General features: G+C 40.8%; 1 protein-coding gene across 3 annotated transcripts in view; it reads left to right on the forward strand.

Annotated features, from left to right (window-relative positions):
• The window catches only part of adamts10 (ADAM metallopeptidase with thrombospondin type 1 motif, 10), a 46,916-nt gene that overhangs the window by 7,279 nt on the left and 18,084 nt on the right, over positions 1–21,553 (forward strand). For 2 of the 3 annotated variants that reach the window (XM_067513958.1, XM_067513959.1), the window contains exons 3-16: positions 3,733–3,869; positions 3,989–4,198; positions 7,116–7,284; positions 7,629–7,831; positions 8,955–9,038; positions 11,270–11,415; positions 13,041–13,084; positions 13,487–13,592; positions 14,766–14,912; positions 15,187–15,328; positions 16,021–16,128; positions 16,648–16,793; positions 18,431–18,494; positions 18,702–18,804. In XM_067513958.1, coding sequence (XP_067370059.1) covers positions 3,733–3,869; positions 3,989–4,198; positions 7,116–7,284; positions 7,629–7,831; positions 8,955–9,038; positions 11,270–11,415; positions 13,041–13,084; positions 13,487–13,592; positions 14,766–14,912; positions 15,187–15,328; positions 16,021–16,128; positions 16,648–16,793; positions 18,431–18,494; positions 18,702–18,804 — 1,809 coding nt within the window. The remainder of the gene's footprint in view (positions 1–3,732; positions 3,870–3,988; positions 4,199–7,115; positions 7,285–7,628; positions 7,832–8,954; positions 9,039–11,269; positions 11,416–13,040; positions 13,085–13,486; positions 13,593–14,765; positions 14,913–15,186; positions 15,329–16,020; positions 16,129–16,647; positions 16,794–18,430; positions 18,495–18,701; positions 18,805–21,553) is intronic. The other variant, XM_067513960.1, reaches the window with a different exon arrangement.

Raw genomic sequence — 21,553 nt, forward strand, 5'->3', positions numbered from 1 at the left:
CTTTTAGGGGTCCAGTGTCTTGCCCATAGACACCTCGACATATAGCCGGCAGGACCGAACCACTGACCTTGTGTTCTGTGGACGACTGCCTTTACCAAAAGGGGCCACAGCTGCCCCCATACACCCTTAAAAGTCTGATATGGCTCAAAACCTCAGTTATGAATAATTTGTACCAGCAGTTCAGCTTTTAAATCTGCACCAATCAATATTTTAATTTTAATTTTTTTTAATATTAAAGTAAAATTGATGACTATGTCTAATGATAAAGAAGTGTGTTGTAATAACCAATCTACAAAGAAATTATCAACCCAACTGCAGAACACAGCGGTATTGAGCTGATTAACATTACTACAGATGCTAAAGAGCCATATTTTCATTTTAGGTTGATAGAGACCAAATTAGACCTTAAAGGAGAGTGAATGTTGGACCAGGGGGGGATAGAGACTCTTCTCAAGATGTTGTTTGGTAGGATCCAATTATTATTATCTTGGTCTGTGCTGTCTTCAGCATACTACATCGTTACTGTGTCAGAGTGTGGCATTAAATACAGTTACAAATTAGAGAAAAATCTTTGTAATAAAATGTTTTTTTTCAATACTTGTACTTGACTCTGGGCCTGCTCTTGAGTGTTGTTTTTTTTTTTTTTTAGCACTAAATTTTTCTTTTGCTACTTTGAACAGAACCTGCAAGTTAAGTAGGTGATTCTGGACATGGCTTTAGGTGATTTAATATTGTTAAGTAATAGAAAGTGAAAGACAGGGCAACTTGGTGTTTCTCATTTCTGTCGTGACTGGGTGGATGGACAGATGGACAGACTCGGAGTGCACATCAGGCTCCTTTAGTGGCCCAGTGGTCAGTTTACATCCCAAGAATGGAATGGGAATGGAAACGCATTACCCCATACCGTATGTTGTTGCTGAACATCTCAATGCAAACCATGGGCAGTAACAGTAACAGCCTCTACTCTTCTGTGAAGGCTTTTGACTTTTGAATTTTGTGAGCTCCCTGCAGGCATTTGCTCCCATTCATTCACAGGAGCATGAGGGAGTCTATTCACTAATTTGAAAAGAGTCCTGACTTCTGGAATTGGAAGAACAATACTGTTTAAATAGTACACAAACTGTCAGAAAGGTAATAATTTTACTCTCTGTTTATAATTGACAGGTGTACCTAAAAAAGTGGCCAGTGAGTATATATGCAAAGTTACGATGTTTGTAGCAGTTTGTTTCTTCCAGAATAACTCTCCTTTAGTTATAAACATTATGAAAAGGGAAATATGTGATAATTTTTTTTAAGAACTAAGAGAAACCATACTCTTGAACCAATAGACACACATTTCTTTGTCCAATTACTTTGTAGTACCATATAGTAAGTATATTTATTTGTGTGTGCCACCCAGACTGCAAACCGGAGAAGAGCGGGGAAGGCATGGGCAGACTGATTAACAAAGCCAGCTTGAGGTAACATCTGAGGTGCCATGGAGGTGTGCCTGGGATGTAGGGAGGGACACTTTTCCATCCAGAATATTTCCGTCTGCTATTTTTATTTGATGATAACAGAACCAGGGTGATGCCCTGCTCATGGGCGGTGGGTGTAGTTATCAGCTCCTGTATGTGACCCTGGTCAGGGAGTGTCTCCTTTTAAATTAGTTTTTTGCTTTGATGTCAAATCAACTGAAGGACATTTTTTGACACTCTTGGCTTCTGCAGGGCTGCTGTGGTCTCCATTTGCTACCATTTATGAGGTAAAAGTGAATGTGTATAAGTTTATACTCTAAGGATTGTCTAGAGAAGGCAGTGCAGGAATAGTTTGTATTTTTACTCTGATGCAACATAATGAGATGTGAAAATAACAAGAACCCTGCATGTAACAGTAACTCTGATAAGCTGTACACATCTAAAGGTGATTAACAATAGTCCACATACCAAGTTTTTATGGATTCATTCTATAAACAAGAAGATAAATGCTGCTGGTCTGTTTTTTGTGGGAACAAGAGGAACTATTTGGAAATCCTGTGGCAAGTCTTAATTGGCCTTTAAAAGCACTTCCGCTCAAAATCTTTGTTCAAAATGTACTCTTAATTTGTTTTCTGGTTTTCATTATTGTACAGTTAATTCTGTGAGGTCCCAATCATTTCTTCCATGGAGGTTAGTTATATCTACTTTATTAACACCCTACCTTCATTTTCTCTCCAGGAGCTTTTCCTGTACTTCAAAAGTAATGGTAAGACCAACTACCCGATAAGTAATCAGTTTGTGAGAGCATGATGGATGCTTTGTGGGAAACAGCTCAGAGCTCATGAAAAGGTGATGCTTTTTTGGAAAGTTTGAGGAATAGAGTTAATGGGTGTTTGTGCTTTCCAGTGTGCCTTTTGAATTCGACATTAACGGGGTCTTAATTATGTCTCTGTGAGCCATGTTAATGTTACAGTAAGCCAACATGATTTTTGTCATTATTCATTTTAGTGTTTACATCTGTTTTTGTTTCTAATGTCACATGACAAAATCAAGACAGAAAATGATTGGAAAGCTGTGGCAAGATAGCAAAATATACAATCTGTTAGAAAGGTTGTGGCTAACATGCAACACATGAAGGGATTGGTCACAGGTTTGCATGTTATGTGTAGGTAGTGTGATTAAGAAAGGCAGGAACAACCTTTATGTTATCGCTCAAAGAAACACAGCAAACATCGGATGTTACCCCATGACAATTTGCTGCCTTCTCTTGTCTTACATTACCCGTCCGTCTGTCCATTACCCAAACCGCTTTTCTTGTTTAAAGTCACGGAGACTGGAGGATATCCCAGCTATCATAGGCCCACCCCCGACAGGTTGCCAGTCTATTACAGGGTCACACATGGAGACTGATCATTCAGACTCTCAATCACACCTACAGACAGTTTAGAGTCACCAGTTAACCTAACACACAAGCACGGAGAGAACATGCAAAAACCATAGAGAGAGGCTGCAGCTGGCAGGCCGTTTCAAACCGGGGACCTTCTAGCTGTAAAGTGGCGGCACTAACCACTCCACCACCATGCTTCCCTTTCCATTTCATTATAGTACATTTTTTAGGCTGTTGTTAAAAACAAGCATTAAAATACAAAAGATCGCTGACTCATTTCACCACTTTAGAAGAAGAAATAAAGCACCATCCATTTTTATTCTCATGGCTTAAACCACTTGAACACTGGGCATATTTTGTTCTAAACCTCCCATGTAAAATATAGTACAGCCTCACGAGTTTCATGTGAAGGCAGCATTTTTAATTGTGCTTGCTGTTTATTCAAGCCAGACCTATTCAATGCTTACAGAGAAGTATTTCCCAGTACAGAGCTCTCCAAGTCTGTACCAGGGAACTCTGATCTCTAGGTATTTACTCTGTGTGGGAATGGGCCTAAGGTTTGATGAAAACTGGGGACCTTTCCCTGTTCGTTAGCTGATGATGGTTGTTTGGAGCTGTGTGTGTGTTTGGACGATAAATCTCCACCAGGCCCTGGCACAGACTGGGATAGACAGGAAGTACAGTATAAAGTTTCAGGGAAACCATGGCAACATCCCTTTGCCTTATGGAGGGGGTACTTGGGTTACCCGCCTAATAAAAGCCTTAATAGCATTATTCAAAATAAGCAACTCCCAGAGCCTCATCTTTTTTTGATCGGAGTCAATCAGATTAAGATTAATTTTATTTTTATTTAAGTTAAATTGGCATTGTATTTCTTTCCCTCTGTAGCTGCCTTCCTGTCCAGTCTAGGCCAGTATGAGATTGCCATCCCAGTACGTGTACAACCTAATGGGGAGACATTGGATGCAGAAACACCTCAGCCCAACAGGAGAAGACGCAGCACTGAAGACAGGCTGCCAGACTCGGTATTACACTGTTGAAAATGTCATTCTTTTCTCTCTTCTTGTCTTACACATACTTGTCTATATACAACTTTAAACTACTCTCTGATACATTCTGACTAAATTTCCCTTTTTCCTCCAAGCTTTTCTACCAGCTCTCCACATCTCGTAACAACTTCCTGCTGAACCTGACGCTGCAGGGAGGCCTGTTATCCCAGCAGTTCAGGGTGGAGTACTGGAAGAGGGGTCGATTAGCCTGGAGTCAGCCTTACTCTCCCCACTGCCACTACGTTGGACACCTCCAAGACCAGCCGCACTCTAGCAAAGTGGCGCTGAGCAACTGTAATGGCCTGGTAAGACTGAAACATCCCTTCTAATCTAATACACTGAGGGAGGTAGGAAGCAACAACTAAGTTGTGGATCCAAGCATCCAAATGTAAATCAAATTAGAGATATAAGTCCTGCTATAGCAAATCAGTCAGTGTGGCCCAAAACACTTGCAATGACCAAGACTTACAGTTCACTTAGGTGTAATCCTAATATTAAAGGAAGGAGTTAACCCAAGAGAGGAACTTTGTTTCGTTTCTCACATAGGATTTTTATTCTAATAGTTAATTGGCCAGAAGTGGAAAAGCGATGCTGCAGTATGTAGTGACACATTCAGTGCAGCTAATGTGGACCCAGCAATGCTATGCACAAGCTTTTAATAATCATTTCAAGATGCATCTGTTGTGGAAGACTAAGCTTTCAGTCTTTTAAAAGACTGGATGGATGATAGACATCTCAAGGTGAATGTAAGACTGCTAACTGGTCCAAAACCAAGCTGCCCGCACTATCACCAAAACGTCCTCACTTCATCACGTCATCTCTGTCCTACAGAAACTTCCCTGGCTCCTGGTTGACTACAGAATAGAATTCAAAATCCTCCTGTACACCTTCAAGGCGATTCACAACCTTGCCCCCTCATATCTGTCTGATCTACACCACATTGCCTCCCGGTCTGTCAAAACTTCCACCCAACTCACTGTGCCCCCTGCTCTCCGCAGAAGAGCTTTCAGCCACTCTGCTCCTGCACTCTGGAACTAACTCCCACTGGCCATTAGAAACATTGAATCTCTTCCGGTCTACAAATCCGGACTCAAAACCTACCTGTTCCAGACCTTCTACTCACTATATTCTCTAATTCCATTGTCCTGTCATTATCGTCTGTTTTATTTGTTTGTTGTTTGTTTGTACAGTCAAAAAAACCCTGATGTTATATTCATTAATCTTTAGTATGCAATTTAGTGCTAGTACTAGCATGAGACTCAGAGTCAACGCCCTCTACTCCCCCCAGCCCTGCCCTGCTATGCTTTTCTACCTACGCTCTTCTTTGCTATGCTCCACTATGCTCTAATTAAGAATGATGTAAAACTGTTTTGTGATTCTCACGTGGATGAGTTTACTGTTTGTACTGCATCAGTCCTGTTTACCTCCCTGAACCTCTGCACACCATAATAGAGGGCTGGCATCTGTCTAAATCCTTTGACTGGATCTTTTGAAGTGTGATGCATCCTTTCCTTGCATTCACAGCACTGTGTATCTGTGTATCCTCTCTTTCCAAACTGCCGGGCCCATTTGTTTGCACAGCTGAGGAATAGATGTATTCAGAAAGCGTTAATAAGCACCACACGTAATTGCTGTTGTTCGAACCAGCATGAGCACATTCACTAGCGACCGGGCTGTGTGTGCAGAGGCGCATCACTAATTTTATTAGAAGATTAAAGGCGATATGAAAGCTGCCGCAGTGAGTTGAGTGGATAGAGACACTGAGCAGAATCAAAGGAAGTGTTAGTGTATCGCTCCTGGTCCCACTATCTCATTTTTCTCGCTCTCATTCACTCTTTCATGCGCTCATGTGTGTTTGTCCTTGTGTGTGCGCGTGTTTGTTCTGTCTGGTTTGTTCAGTCCAGATCCTCTTCTCGGATGGTTCCACAGTTTGCTGTCATTGGATTCTTTGAGAGAGACCGTCTTAGAGTGGGACACTGGAAATACAGTGCAGTGCAATGAGAACATTAGGCTTGTATCTCCAATATGAAACTGTTTTCAAATACCAAAATAATGTAATGTCTTCACTGAACAGTTGTTGGAGGGTCTGAGATGAAGATGAATCCTAAATTCAAACCTAATAATGCCATGTACCCCATTGTAATACAATGTAATTGCAACAAGATTAACTTATTTCACACCAAAGTTTTTGTAGATGCCATTTGTAATAACTCTTAATTTAACTTTTATCATCATACAACAAACAAAAGTGAATATTTGGCAGTATAAAGAATAAAGTTAGTGGTTTTCTTCACATGTGTTATTGTCAGTGCATACTATACAGAGCCTAAAACTGACAGTGAAAATTCTCAGAACCTGGTTAAATTTTTTGTCTGTACAATAGAAATTTATTGTTTTTCATAACTTATCGGTGAGCCACATTGAATTGCTCTGCATGGACAGATTACTGAATAGGCCTCCTGGGCACAGGCACAGGGGCCCAAGGTGACAAAAAGATTCAAAATACTTCCAGAATGAGTAAAAATGTTTTCAATTACAAAGTTACACGAAGGACACTCAAAACGACCCCAAATAACATTGCTGCGTGGTTTGTGGTTGATTTTTGTCTCTTTTAGTCTGGGGATCTTCTTCTGAGAGAATACTCGTGGGGGCTGATACTTGTCTGTTCCTAGGGACTCATTCGGTCATGATCTGTCCATAACTCTGGGTGACATGTTTCTTCATTATGAAAAATGCGAGAATAAAAGAGAAAAATGAAAATTGTAAAAAAACTAAATACAACTCGGTGTTTCAGCTGTAAGTTATTTTCTTTCACTCACTGTTTTTAGCGCCACAAGAATCTCTGGCCTTATGTTACCTTACATTTAATAAGCTCCAATCAGCTAAGAAAATAGAGAGCACTGGTATTACAGTACAATGGTAGTCGTTGATGGTATTGGCAATCAGACTCATTATTGAAAGATTAAAAGTTAGATTGGTCCATCCATAACCTCGATCGAAAGACAGATTGTTTCCTGTTTCCCGCGATTCAGGAATCCCTCTGTGGAGTAGACAAAAATGAGAAGTTTCTTTTGGGCACTGATATGTGTTAATGTTCATGTTTGCACATTTGGACTGGCTTGTTCTGTAAAGTCTGAGAGATTTGTATGATAATTGCAGTTGTCCAGGCGAAGTTCTAATCTATTCTACCTCATTCTGTTCTGCAAATCTGTCTCTCTGCAGCAGGGGGTGATTGTTGCAGGGGGGGAGGAGTACCTGATTGAGCCCCTTGTCTCACCAGATAACCAGACAAGTGCAGAGAGGGGGGAGAGAGCAGAGGGGCGCCCCCACGTGGTTTACAAGCGGTCATCGCTCCGCCATCAGTACAAGGGACAATCCTGTGGAGTCATCGGTAAGAAGGGGAAATGCTGTGGTGTTATTTGTAGCAGCAGAGTGGAGTATTAAACTGCCCCAGACACTTGCAGTTGTGCCTGAGTTCCCAGTTGTGATAGAGTATAATCATGTCTGTGTTACTAAGCGTATCGAGCTTGCTGTGCTTTAATCCTGCTCTATTGTCATGGAAAGAGTTTTAAATGTTCATCATCAATCTCTTGGCCAGTTATGGCAAATGCAGAATGTTCAGAGAATGTTTCAACTGAGCTACTGCTGTGTTTGGTGAGTTTCTTCTTAAGACATGTGGTGGAAATGTGTGTGTGTGTGTGTGTGTGTGTGTGTGTGTGTGATCCTCCTTCTCAGATGAGAAGCCAATGAAGGGCGCATCGTGGTGGCAGCGCACACTAAAAACGCCTCCGCATCACGTGGGCCGTGGGCAGCTGCCTCTGAAGCGCTCAGTTAGCCGCGAGCGTTACGTTGAGACGCTGGTGGTAGCTGACAAGATGATGGTGGGTTACCACGGTCGCAGGGACATTGAGCAGTACATCCTGGCCGTCATGAATATTGTAAGTTTCACAACACAAAAGAGGTACATGCACTGCAATAATTGCATTGAATGGAGAACGTTTTTCAAACACAAGTTTCATAGTATAAAGCAGACGGGCTCATGTGACAAACATGTTTTGTTTTTGTATCATTTAGTTCTTCTAGGCTTTCACAGTATGGGTACTTTTACTTTGTAATTGTGGAAAACAAAAGAAAGGGGTCACAGTCAACTAAGAAACTGTTTAGGATAGATTAAAGAGTAAAAGAACAAAAATAAATTTGAGTGCTTCTCCAGTGCTAAGATTAGTCAAACCTGAACTTATTGTTGTCAACTAATCTCCAACTAAAGTGAAATAAATCAGATTTAACCCTATTTGTTTGCATAAATAATGGTTGGAGACAGAAACAAACACAAATGTGCAGATGTAAAAGTGTTTTTTTATTTTATCCTTGTGGAAGCCATATGTTTCAGTCAGACAGGCTTAGATCGTATATCATCATCTGCACTATTTCTGTCACTGCGTATCACTTCACACACCGTTAATCACTTTAAACCTCCCAGACACACATGTTTGGAATGTATTTAATGAAGGCTTGGTCAGCTGCTATTGTTATAAAGCAGGTTACATCTAGATTGTAACAGAATTGCAGCAACCAACAGCGTGTCTTTAGTGGTGTTGAGCAAAGTGGGCCAAATTACACCAGACGGCAGTAATGACAAGTGTCTGAGTGCAGCTTCAGTGTTCGTAGTGGTTTGAGCTCTGGTCTTTTTTATTACCGTTGGCGTCTTTAGTGATCGTTGTGACTTGTAGGAGGACTGTACTGCTGTTTTAACACTCTTAGTCTGTTAAGTCGAAGCTTAATGAAAAATGGGCACAGGACAGGGATAACCACTTAGCCCACATCTGTTTGCACTTGCTATTGTGCAGACTTTCCAAGGGTCATCATTTAAAGGTCAGCACTTAAAAAAAAAAAAAAAAGAAAGAAAAATCAGTATTTTTATGGAGACAGTGCAATGCTCCCGGTCTCCGAATCCATTTTTAACACTGGCTTTTCTTTTCTTGGAGTTTATTTTAGTCTTTATTTACGATGGCGTATCAGCTGTTTTTAAGACTGGTCTTTTCTTGTTTCCCTGGAGGTCAGGTTGCCAAACTGTTCCAGGATTCTAGCCTGGGGAATGCAGTCAATATTGTGGTGACACGGCTCATCCTGCTGATGGAAGACCAGGTAAATCAAGTTTGCCAACTGTAATAAATAGTATAACACTCTCCTCTCTTCCCTGTGCTCGTCTTCATTACTGTTCTATCTAGACTGCACACAGCTCTTTCGTGACCAGTCCTCTGAGCTCCTTGTTTGTGTTTAAGTTTTGGCTTAAGTGTTCTTTCCTCCGCCCTTCCTGGTGGACTCTAAGTGTGCGTCCTGTGAAAAGCGCCTGTAATAAAAGGGGCATGAAGGTATAAGGAGGAGAGGAAGTGGTACATGGGTGAGGAAAGGTGGGAAAGTCATGGAATGAGGGGCGTTTTGTACATGTTGGACAGAGCTGCTTTGTGGGTGTCAGGATTGTTACTGCTGTGAACAGTGATTTCTCTGAATATGTCGCAGGGTAGAAAAGTTAGATTTAGTCCTTGAGTAAAACACATCAGCCTCTATATGTTGTCTACCAGAGGAGGTTAACTAACCTGTGTTGCATTTTAAGAAACAGAGAGCACCATCAGGCTCCACATTTTTCACTCTGAGCTGTTATCTCACTATTATTTTCAGTTTCTCTATGGATGACAGTGTTATTTGGACAGATGATCCATCACTGTTCACCTAGACCGAAATATTATTTATGCATTCATGGATCGTTGATGACCCCATACTTCTTTTTTCTATAGTACCACTATAAGGCTGACTTTTCTGCTTTTGAGTGAAACATCTCATCAGCTGTTAAATGGATAGTTGGTTAACACATTCCTGTTCCACTCTGGATGAACATGAACATGAGCAACTTTTCATCAGACATTTAAATTGGCCAATACTTGTTTTTGGATGTAAAACTAGAAAAACTAATGACAGTCCTATTAGTTTCAGCTATACGTGTCTATGTTTGAAGCTTTAGCAGCAAGATAATGTATTAACTAAGCATGTGGTCATTGGCCCCCATGTCTCATTATTTCATGATTCTCATCAGCATATTTATTGCAAACTGTCAAATAATGACAGAAAATGTGACTATTTCTGAAAGTTTCTGTGTTGCATGGTGGGATACTATGAATGCACTATATAGTGAGTTGGGGGTGATTTGAGACAGAGCCATTGCGCAATTGCAGACCCTTCTTGTTTCTGTGAGTGAATAGAGGCCGTAAAGGGCACAATGTGACAATTCACATCTGACCACAAGGCAGTTAAGCTCATGTAAATAGCATGACCTTACCAGCATAGCTCAGGATATGACTAAGCCCCCTGACTACCTAGTAAAAACCTTATTAGCCTTCATTTAAGAGCAAGTGGCGAGACAGTGCAGCTGACTCCGTAATGTTGACCTTCTAGTGATCTGACAGATGAATCATGTTGAATTAAAGGGGCATTACAGTGTGGCTTTGGGGTTTCCTCTATAGCTGCTTCAATAGGAAATATTTCTGATTCTTACTTTTCATACTGCCTCATAATTATCCCCCTAATTTACTGCTCAGATGTGTTTGTCATCTGACAGAGCGAATAGGTAAATGTTAGGATCATTAGTGGTGTGCTCTATTAGTGTTGTTATTCTAACTTCATGGACCACTGAGGTTGAGGTCGGGACTGGACTGAGAGTAGACTCAGCAAGTGGTTCTGTTGCTGGTTTCCAGGTCTGAAAACAGTGAGCTGCCCGTGAAACGGAAAACCAGGCCAGCGGTGGGCCCAGAAATGAGGGACTGTGGGACGAGACAATTGCTAGTTATGTCACCACATGCATTCCTGGGTTGCGAGTTCTTGCCAGCTGTGGCCAGCAGTGCACTCCCTCCTCTCCTTCTCCTCTCTGCACGCTCATAATACTCGAAAGCACCTTCACCCTAATCCATTCTAGCTTCTTTGACTGTTTATTATTTTATCTTTTTAAGCCTTCAGGTTCAGATTTTATGAACGTGGTCACATCAGGTGTACCATGCTGATGGATAGTGAAAACCACGGATCTCCAGAAATGTTTTGTTCAATGTTTAAAAATTTCGAGCTTGTTTTTCCATGACAACAAGGGGAACATACTATGACAAGAAACAGTCATGAAGAAACACATGAAGTCTAAACCACAATTATTATTGCATTGTTGGTTATCATCTGTATCACCTCATTCGTTGACACTAGATGAACCCTAGTGTTAAATTAAACATATTTGCAAACTTACAACTTTGCAGTAGTATTAATCTTTATTCTGTTTTTTTTAAACATTTGAATGTGTAATTTTATCTTTGCATCTTTCTCTCCCTTCTCTCTTCTAGCCAACACTTGAGATTAACCACCATGCAGGGAAGTCTTTGGACAGTTTCTGTAAATGGCAGAAAACCATCCAGCACCGGAGCAGCTACGGGAACGCCATACCAGACAACGGGATCGCTCACCATGACACCGCCGTGCTTATAACCAGGTTAGGACTTCAACTGATCAATATTTTTCAGACGGTCAAAACATTTTGTAGAATTACTATTTTGTAAATTAGGCTAAAAGAATAAAGTGGTGTGTTTTCTTGCTCCAAAGATTTACAGTATATGAGAACCAATTATTCCACAGCTCCCATGGTTACTTATCAGTTATTAGAAGGAAAGTAATATTTGACTCTAAGTTTGTAAGAAGCATCCTGGAAAAATAATTTGGATCATATGGAAAATGTCCACAGAGTTAAATTATTACACCTACAAATAATTATTGCATCTTTTTCCTGGCATATCTGAGTTTTATTGTAAGCTGAGTATGTTTTTCTACAGGCAGACATACAAATCAAGGTATATGGTGCATTAAAGTTCGAACAATACAGCAAATGAATATTTGATAATATCTTTTTACTTTAAATGGAGCAGTTCTGGAGCAGGAAATAAGCACCTGCTTAAACAGAACTCAACTGGACCGAATCTATTTTCTCTGTAACAGCACCAAATTACATAATTTCTTCCTTCATATTTTCCAGGAAACTATTAGGACATTTCAGACTTGTACAATAAAATGTTGCCATTTATATCACAATGCCAAAGATCAAAACAGCCCTGTAATAGGCTTATATCTACAGGCCAACATTCTGCTACAACATCTCTGGATCACTGTTGTTAAATAAGGGTACGTCTCTTTTTCTCTACATTTCAGGGTTAAAACAGTGTTTCCTCTGAGTTGCATTCTTACATTCCCAGCCCCTCTGCTCACAGGCTTTCATTAAGCCAAGTCCAAAAGAGTTGAGCTGTGTCTTCCCGGTCTGGTGTGACGATAGCGGGGGCTGCTCTGCCCAGTTCAACATCTGGAGAAAAAAAGAGAGATATGAGGAGGGAGTGAGAGACGATGACAGATTAACTGATTTTATTTGTTAAAAAAAAAAGTAGCCAAGAGAAAAAGGAGAATGAGAAAGAAACAGAAATCAAACCAAAGGTGCATTAATCCTGTAAATTTTCACTTCATTTCTCAGGCTCCACTTTGTGTTGCTGAATGTCCTGCAGGAAAACACAGACAACATTGGTAGATGCATAGTAAACGGATAAAACACTGATGCTATTGTCTGAGGAATGTGCAGCCACACAGAACACCCGCAGTTTGTTCACAGTCATCTAAATGGGATGAGGCCAAGCAGAGCTGCCACAAGTACCTCCCGATTCTTTGCAACAGAATGTGCCAAAAGCTCATGTTAGAGGAGACGAAAGAAGGTGGATAAGTTTGTTTAGTTGTGGTGGTGGCTTTTGTGAGAATCTTTTAGTCTTGCAGCAGCATTTGTCAGGCAGAGGACGGATGCTGTCCAGAACAGACAGATGACACCACAGTGACCGTCCAAGATTTCCTGCTATTGTTCTTTTAAATCTATATCTGCTCGCTATCACTGCTGTCCAGCGTCTGTCCACAGTTTATGGGTGTGAAGTGTGTGTGAACCTCACCATCAGTGAATACATCACGCATCCATTGCCAGCATGTTTGAGTGTGTCTGTAAGCAAATGGTATTAAATGCTACTGTATTACGTTTTCTTCAGTTCCTATTCAATTCAATCAGCCTGGTGTATTTTCTTTTCTGTGCGACAGGTACGACATCTGCATTCAGAAAAACAAGCCATGTGAAACCTTAGGTAACACTCACGCAAACATGTTTGTGCTTGTATATTTGTGAAAACCCTCATTAACAGAATTAATTCCCCCCTGGCCTCTGATGCTCCCCTGATGCTCAGAAGCTAAAACATAAAGAGGTTATTTTTCCTTTTACACAGAATATGTAATGCACAAGTGAGATTTTAGTTTTTTATCATTGGAAGTTTTTTTTTTTTTGGAAATATGTATAAAATGCACCGTAATATAGTTGATGAAGCGTTGGTATTACTGTTACTTTATTCTTGAAATATAATAACCTGTAAAAACATATAGAACTTATGAGATACTGTTGTCATCTTTTCAACCTAAAGCTTAAATGTAAGTTAATTACAGTATGGATGAATTTTATATTTCTTAACTGAAAATGTGTGTTTGTGTGGCAGGTCTGGCTCCCGTAGGAGGGATGTGTGAGCCAGAGAGGAGCTGCAGCATTAATGAGGACATTGGTCTGGGGACTGCTTTTACTATTGCCCATGAGATAGGACACACGTGAGTGAAACACAAACAAAAAATGTATTTTATTGAATGTATTTTCCCTTTGTTTATCAGTATGTACATGTCTATATGTTTCTTTAATTGGGTCTTATTTGTATACATTTATTCTTAAATAAAATCAAATCTTTATTAAGAGCCCAAGACAAATATATGGTATCTTCACCGCAGTATTTTTTTCTGGTGGTTAAAATGTATTTACAGTCAAAGAGGTCAGAAAGCAAAACAGTTAGGCACCACTGTGGTCCATTCGGAACCATTGGGAGCCTCATCCCAGCCATAGTCCAATGCTGCCTCTGATGAGGCTTAAAATTAATATAGTCACACGAATACAGCTGCTATCAAAGTGTATGAATGGGTCTGCTGAGAACACTCTGAAACCAACAGTCATGAATCAGTAGCTACAATAGCTAACATTAGGTGATCAAAACTCCCCTTTGCTTTAACAGTGATAGATGTCATGTCCTTCACCTCCCGAATGGCAGCATTATTGACTCATCCACATCAAATTAATGAGTCTGTGATCTGACAGCGACTTTGCTGAAGTACTTTGTTTTTCTTCTGTTGATATGTATTTTCCTCCAGTCACGCTATTTACTGTATATGCCAGTGGAACTGGTTAGACATGGCGTTGGTACTGGGAGGCTCTGTTTTATATCTAACTTGGAAGCTTATTTGGCCTGAAGTATCAGCTCTGCATCACATAGTAACCAGTAACTGTACCTGCCTGTAAGCTTTATTTCTGTCATGAAAGCAATAAATCAGCAGAGATTGATGATTTCATCCCTCTTTTTTCTGAAGAAACCATTAAGTTGGTTTGTTTTTTGAAGTATTCGTCTGGCTCAGAGTAATTGAGTGTCCCGTTGCATGGTGTGTGCGCTCAGTACTCCGAGCTTTAAGACAGATGGTAGATCCATCGGGGTGCTGCCTCCCTAATGATTAACACAGGTAGCCATGTCTGGACAAAGGGAGCTGATTTATGTGTGTATACACAATCTGTTTCCTCAGCCTCCACACAATTAACAGTCCTTTTTAATTGTCCTTTAAATTGATTTGACATCACAGCGCAGCATTAATTTGAATGCAGGCTCCTCGTCTCAGCTGTGGTGACTAGTTCCTTTTTACACACAGCCACACAGAGTGTTGTCACTGTATCATCATGGGCTTTAGGTTTGGGATGAACCATGATGGCATTGGCAACGCCTGTGGCCCCCGCAGCCAGGAGACCGCCAAACTGATGGCTGACCACATCACCATGAAGACAAACCCGTTCATCTGGTCCGCCTGTAGCCGGGATTACATCACCAGCTTCCTGGAGTGAGTCAGCCTATCAGATATCTGCAACACCACAAATAATTTGGTAATTGCAGGTTTCAGAAGTAAAAATTCTCTTGGATGCTGGTGTGACATTTTTGATGGTCAGAGACAGGCTCACATGTGGCGGTAGGCAAATCTACCTAAACTACATTATCTGTTCCCCCTAATAAAACTGGTTTACTTTGGATATCGCCGAAACAAAATAAGTAAAACCCTGAAGCAGGTGTAAGTTTTAATCCCAATCCTTTCATCTTATCTGTTCTGTTGTCTTTAGCTCAGGTATGGGCTCCTGTCTAAATAACGTGCCCCCCAAGCAGGAGTTTGTGTATCCCACCACGGCTCCTGGTCAGGCCTACGATGCAGATGAACAGTGTCGCTTCCAGTACGGAATTAGATCTCGACAGTGTAAATATGCGGTGAGTGCTCTGTCCCCACTTTCTCTCTTTCTATTTGTCTTCCTCTTTACTCTTCCTCTCTTACTCCCTTTGAGTTGATCTCTAAAAGTAAGTCACATTTAATGAATAATTTCTAATAGTATTTGTCATTTTACATTGCAATATTTATAAATATTTTGTATATGTAGTAGTATATTTAGCCCTGCTAACTATACTAACTATAAATGGCATGTATGTGTGATGCAGTATATACACTTTATTTTTATCTTTATTAAATTTATATAACTCTATTCCATAACTTTTCGTTTGACTTTTTATACATTTAACATAAAATGCATATCTTTATTTTGTCACTGCGCCTCCTGATTTGTGTTCCTCCAGCATTGCCCTTCAAGTTGGCCTCCACTTAGCATCCACTTTATTGCATGGTCAACTTTTATAGGTCCAGGTCCAGAGCAAATGCACATCGGGAACAGCACACTGTTTTACATACTCATTATTATCGACACTTTGTGGTCAGAGCATGTGCCCAATAAAATGCAGCCCCATGTGTTACAGACATGCCTCTAGAGAAAGAAGAGAGGAGTCAGCAAGCACACTTTGCCTCTTCATACTAAGTTTATATAGAAACACTCTGAGAGGTTTTCTAGCTCCTAATTGTCCTTACCTCTCTCTCTTATATAATTTTATTCTCCTTTCGCTCACATTTGCAGGAAGTCTGCAGTGAACTCTGGTGCATGAGTAAGAGCAACCGTTGCATCACCAGCAGCATTCCCGCTGCAGAAGGAACCATCTGTCAGACAAACACCATAGAGAAAGGAGTAAGTAAACATGTAATTGTTTTTTAAATGAGGCCATAGTGGGACAGAGCATTGAACTAAAAGAAAAGCTGAGGTTTGCTGGTGTAGGTGGGATAGAAGTCAAGGGAAGGTTTTGTTCATCTTGGACCAGTTCTGATGAACAAAAAAGCAACACGTGTCCTTGCACTGATTCATCTTGGCTGTTGTTTTGTTTGGATGACATGTTTTCCAACAAAAATATTTGGAAGATGAACTATTTTAAAAAGGGAAAAAAACATTCTGAAAATGGCAAACAGAGGTGACAAAACTGTTCCAGGTGTTGTGAGCTGTCTTGTGTTCTTGGTTTGTTTTGTTTTTCTTTTGAAATTGTGATTGATATTGTGATATTTGCTTCTTCAGGCTGTTGGTAAGTGTTTTTACTGTTCCATTTTCACTCTTGTGACTGCCAGAAAAATTAATCCAATGCCTGTGACTATGGGTATGGCTTACTGTAAATGTTTATCTGACTGTGTTAAAATTATCTGGGTGTATTTGCTGCAGTGGTGCTACAAGAGGATGTGTGTGGCGTATGGGACACGTCCAGCAGGCGTGGACGGAGGCTGGGGATTGTGGTCACCATGGGAGGAGTGCAGCAGGACATGTGGAGGGGGAGTCTCCTCTTCTGTCAGACATTGTGACAGCCCCAGGTACAGATTTTAGCTGTGGTTGGTCTCGGAAGTACAGTGGAAAGAAAAAGTGATGACACTGTTTGCATTTTCCTAGTTTTTTGCATAAGAACATGCTTCTCATTTATCCATTTACAATCTTAATCACACACCGATGGGGAAAGTTAAGTTGGGGTTCAGTGTCTTGCTCAAGGAGACTTTGACATGTGACAGAAGGAACCGGGAATCAAACCAATAACCCTGGGATTAGTGAATGACTGCCCTACCTCCTGAGGCACAGTCACCACTGAATGGCTTATGAGACATAAAAGCACAGACCTTAACCCATGCAGTGGAACGACCTCGTAAGAGCCTTTCACACCAATTGTCCTGAAAATATGGCTGAGCTGAAGCAATTCTGTAAAGAAGAATGGTCCAAAATTCATCATAAACATTGTTCAGGTCAAATCCACAGCTACAGCCTGCTTCAACCTTTTGAAAAAACAATGTTGCCATTACTTTTTCCACCATCACTTTGTATGTTTAAAGGATGTGTTTAGTAAAAACACGAAATCTCCTGACTGTTTGTTGACATTTGGTGAAAATCAAATCACATTTCATGACCAATTTCAGCAGAAAACCAGGAAAGTGCAAACATTGCTTTTACTTTCCTTGCCATTGTATCATTGTTGTGATTATGTTGATCCTGGTGGATCAGCTTGTCAAACTCTTTCTTCAGTCTTCACTGACTGACGGAAAATCTCAGCATGAGCAAATATATTTTAGTATGTAACGGTAAACTTAGCCAGCCAATTAGCAACCTACCAATAGGATATTTTACAGAATATTGTATTTTTTCAAATATACTTTAATAATATATTAACTCATTGCATTAAAGTTTATTGGTCACTCTGATTCCATCCGTACAATGCTGTTAGAGATTTGTGCCAAAATGCATTACAAAATTCAACTGCGATCTAATGTGAGGCCTTTGTGGAATCAAATCATCTACAGTATGTCTGCACTCTGACATGTTTGTGTAGCTTCATTACTGGTGTTTTATCCAAGTCTTCATTAGGTTTTCAGGAAACTTCTCTTCAATCACTTCACGATGAATGACAGGATTTCACTAAAAAAAATATAGAGAAAGAATAAATACAGCCACTTGACATTTAACACGAATGCGTTGTGTTAAGGTCGAAATAATTCCAAGCAATTAGGTGTATGGAAGAAAAACACTGATGGTATCAGCCAGTACCTTAGGATCGGGAGTTTATGTCAGCAAAAGTTAAATGGTACACCTCAAATAAAAACAAAATCATCCACCAAATCCCCCACCTTGAATTGATTAAAGTAAAGATTAATTGTTTGGAATTGGAGGCCAGCGTCATTCTCTCTTATCATCTCTCATCATCGTTTTTCACAGCATACATTTGAAAGCAGTTGGCTTCCTTCTGCTCAATTTTTCTGTTTAAATACAGAGGTGTTCTCGTGATGGTCTGTGATAGACAATAAAGCAATAAAAAGAGACAGACGGTGAGATTGAAAACACACTGATGAAGGCAGACGAAGCAGAGATCAGGAGCCAGCGCTGTGTGGTGGTATGACGGAGGTTAGATCTCGTTAAATTGTACTCAGATGTGACTGACTGGGCTGATTCGTTTTGTGTTTGGTTGTAGGCCAACCATCGGTGGAAAATATTGTCTAGGGGAGAGAAAGCGCTTCAGGTCTTGCAATATTGACGTGAGTATGCTTGCTCTTCATCGTCATCATTATTCTCAACACACTGTAATCACAATCATTGTTTTAATTTGTTTTGCATGTGAACCTACTAGCACGTGTTTGCTGTGCATCTATCGGGTATCGTTTGTGTATATAAACTATATAGATACACACACACACACACACACACACACAGTGGACTTATATGTATATGCGTGTCGGTTACAGGAGTGCCCTGCAGACTCTCGAGATTTCCGAGAGATTCAGTGCTCCAACTTTGACAGCGTCTCCTTCCGGGGAAAATTTTACACCTGGAAGCCATATAGAGGGGGTGAGTGAGACAAGCTGCTCAGTGTGGGTTATAAGTGTGTGATTTTTATTGGTGCATATGGCCTCTGACATCGCTGTGAACCAGTGGTTATTAAAGTTTGGGTGTTGTATCCATATCTCTGGCCATCAGTTTTGTTGGAGATGATTACACTGTATACACTGCAGTCACTGTTCGGCAGAGAAGTTATAAGATATATCATTACAGTGCAGGTAGTACTGGTATTTGCTTCTAGTTCTGCATGATTTAATTGCCATATGTCGGTAAGGCAGTTGTCCAGGGACCACAGGGTCAGTGGTCCGATCCACGGTCCCGGCTATATGTCGAAGTGTCACTGGGCAAGACAATGAACTTTCCCACCCAAGCACGGTAGAAATTGGGGAGGGTTGTGTCAGGAAGGGCATCCGGCGTAAAAACTGTGCCACATCAACATGCGAAGAGAGAGATACAATTATTTAAAAACGATTTTAAGGTACAACCCCAAGCATTCCTAGAAGTAGAGCCTAACGAATGTAAAGATGGGCAGAGGTTCACCAATCTGCAACAAAGTGGATGGACATCATGTCCTTCGGACTAAAAAGGAGAAGGACCATCCAGCCTGTTATCAACGGACCGTTTAAAAGCGTGCATCTCTGATGGTATGGAGCTGCATTAGTACCTATGGTGTGGGCAGCTTACACATCTGGAAAGGCGCCGTCAACACATAGAGTTTTTAGCACAACATATGCTCCCATCCAGGGAGCTCCTTCAGGGAAGAACTTGCATGTTTCAGCAAGTCAGTGCTAAACCACATACTGCATCCATCACAACAGCATGGCTTTGCAGGAAAAGAGTCTAGGTGCTGAACCGGCCTGCCTGCAGTCCAGACCTTTCACCAATAGAAAACATTTGGCGCATCATAAAATGAAAAATCTACCAACAAAGGCCCAGGACTGGAATGAGACCACTTTCAAAGAAGACGTGATGCTACATCAAATTTAAAATGAGCTAATCTTTTCAATGAAAAGGTAATATGTCTCAGTTTCAACACCGGATATGTTGTTTATGTTCTGTTGTGAATAAAATAAGTAAGTAAGTAGATGTAACTTGTAACTAGACATGGAACCAGACTCATTGTACAACATTAGCAGCAGTGCAGGAAATGTTCTTATTTTTAAGCTCCTCCTTTTAACCAATCAGAGGATTTCAATTATTGTAATTAGTATGTTTTATAGTTTTTCATTTGCTTAATGAGAGCACAGCAGAGCAGGAAGAGGAAGGGCTTGGTGGGGCAGAGTGGATTTGAAACTTTATATTAATCCACTAATAATACAACCACATAATGTGCACCTTTTATTTTTGATACCTGTGTCCACTTTGATGTCAAAAGGTATTACTTATTCAGACTAAAGAGAGTATTTGTATGATGTAGTACTGCTACAGTACTCCAAGTTTACAGACAGCATAAACTGCACACAGCAAGTTACTGAAAAACCTTTTTCTCTCTCTGTGCTCTGTGACACTTCAATAATTTAACATATCAATGCGGTTCCACTCGTTTCCCAACATTTCCTTGAAAGAAAAGATGAGGTTTGAAGTTGGATTTAGTAAAGTTGTGCAATTAGAAAAAAATGAGAGAAAGGTGAACGTATGAAATGAGGACAAAGCTGCAGACTCTCCCCTGTCTGGTTTGCAGATGCTTGATGCAGAGAGCCATGCATCCCACAATGCCTTGCAAGAATTCTTCACTCCTGATGAGCACTGCACTGGACGTGAAAGATAAATAGTTTCAACGACATAACTGTCTTTAATCTAGCCTTCCAATAGCATAATGGCTTACAGAGATGGCAGGCCAGCCAATTCCAACTTCAGGCAACAAGTGCTCCTTTCTTCAAGTCAGCTGATTTTACAATGGAAATCCCTTGCAGCTGTTAAAATAGGAATAGTGCCATAGACTCTGCCCTATGTAAAGGCGAGATCACACCGCCCAGCCCCTTCTCTGTCCGCTGCAGCCGCCCCATTCTCATTTCAACTTTTCTTCATTTCACTTTTAGCCTCTCACTCAGAGAAGGGCAGCTTCCTTTTCCTCTCCCTGATCGTTTTCTTTGTCCTTTCCTTTCTGGATCCTCCTGTAAACCTCCATGCTTCTCTCACCTTATTTAGTTTACCACTGTGGAATAGAGGCGGCCTCTCTTTCAGCTCAGTCTCTCTCTCTCAGCTCACACAGCCAGGGACAGTTCAGTAAAAAGGTTGTGTTGCTGGTCTCAGTCCAGCGGCCTTCACATGCAACCTGCACACTCCATGCTCGCACTCTACAAGTTATAATCCACACAGCCTGTAGTGTTTGCCCTGCCAAAGCTAGGCACCATGGGAATTGTAGTTTTCCGTCTGACCATTTTATCGTCTGCAGGTCCTGCCAGTACATACTCTTTGTCTATCTCTGACTTTTTCTTTCTGTCTCTCCTTGCCAGTACATACTGTACCTGCTTCAGTACTGCCAGCACAAACAAACACAGACCAGACTGATGTCAACAGCCACCCAATAGCGGAGCTGCACACAAGCTGCACAGATGAAGAGAGAATATATACCACTAAGCTGAAGGAGACCTCTGTGTGTGTGTGGGAGTGAGTGAGAGATAGACACATACAAACAAACACACACACACACACACAGGTAAAAGGTGTAGAACAAAACAGGATAGTCACACATTTGCGCATCTTTGTCTTGACTGTGTGTTACATACATCAGTAAGTCAGTCATTACATCTTTTTT

The sequence above is a fragment of the Channa argus genome, chromosome 8, assembly GCF_033026475.1.
Source record: "Channa argus isolate prfri chromosome 8, Channa argus male v1.0, whole genome shotgun sequence".
Classification (NCBI taxonomy): domain Eukaryota; kingdom Metazoa; phylum Chordata; class Actinopteri; order Anabantiformes; family Channidae; genus Channa; species Channa argus.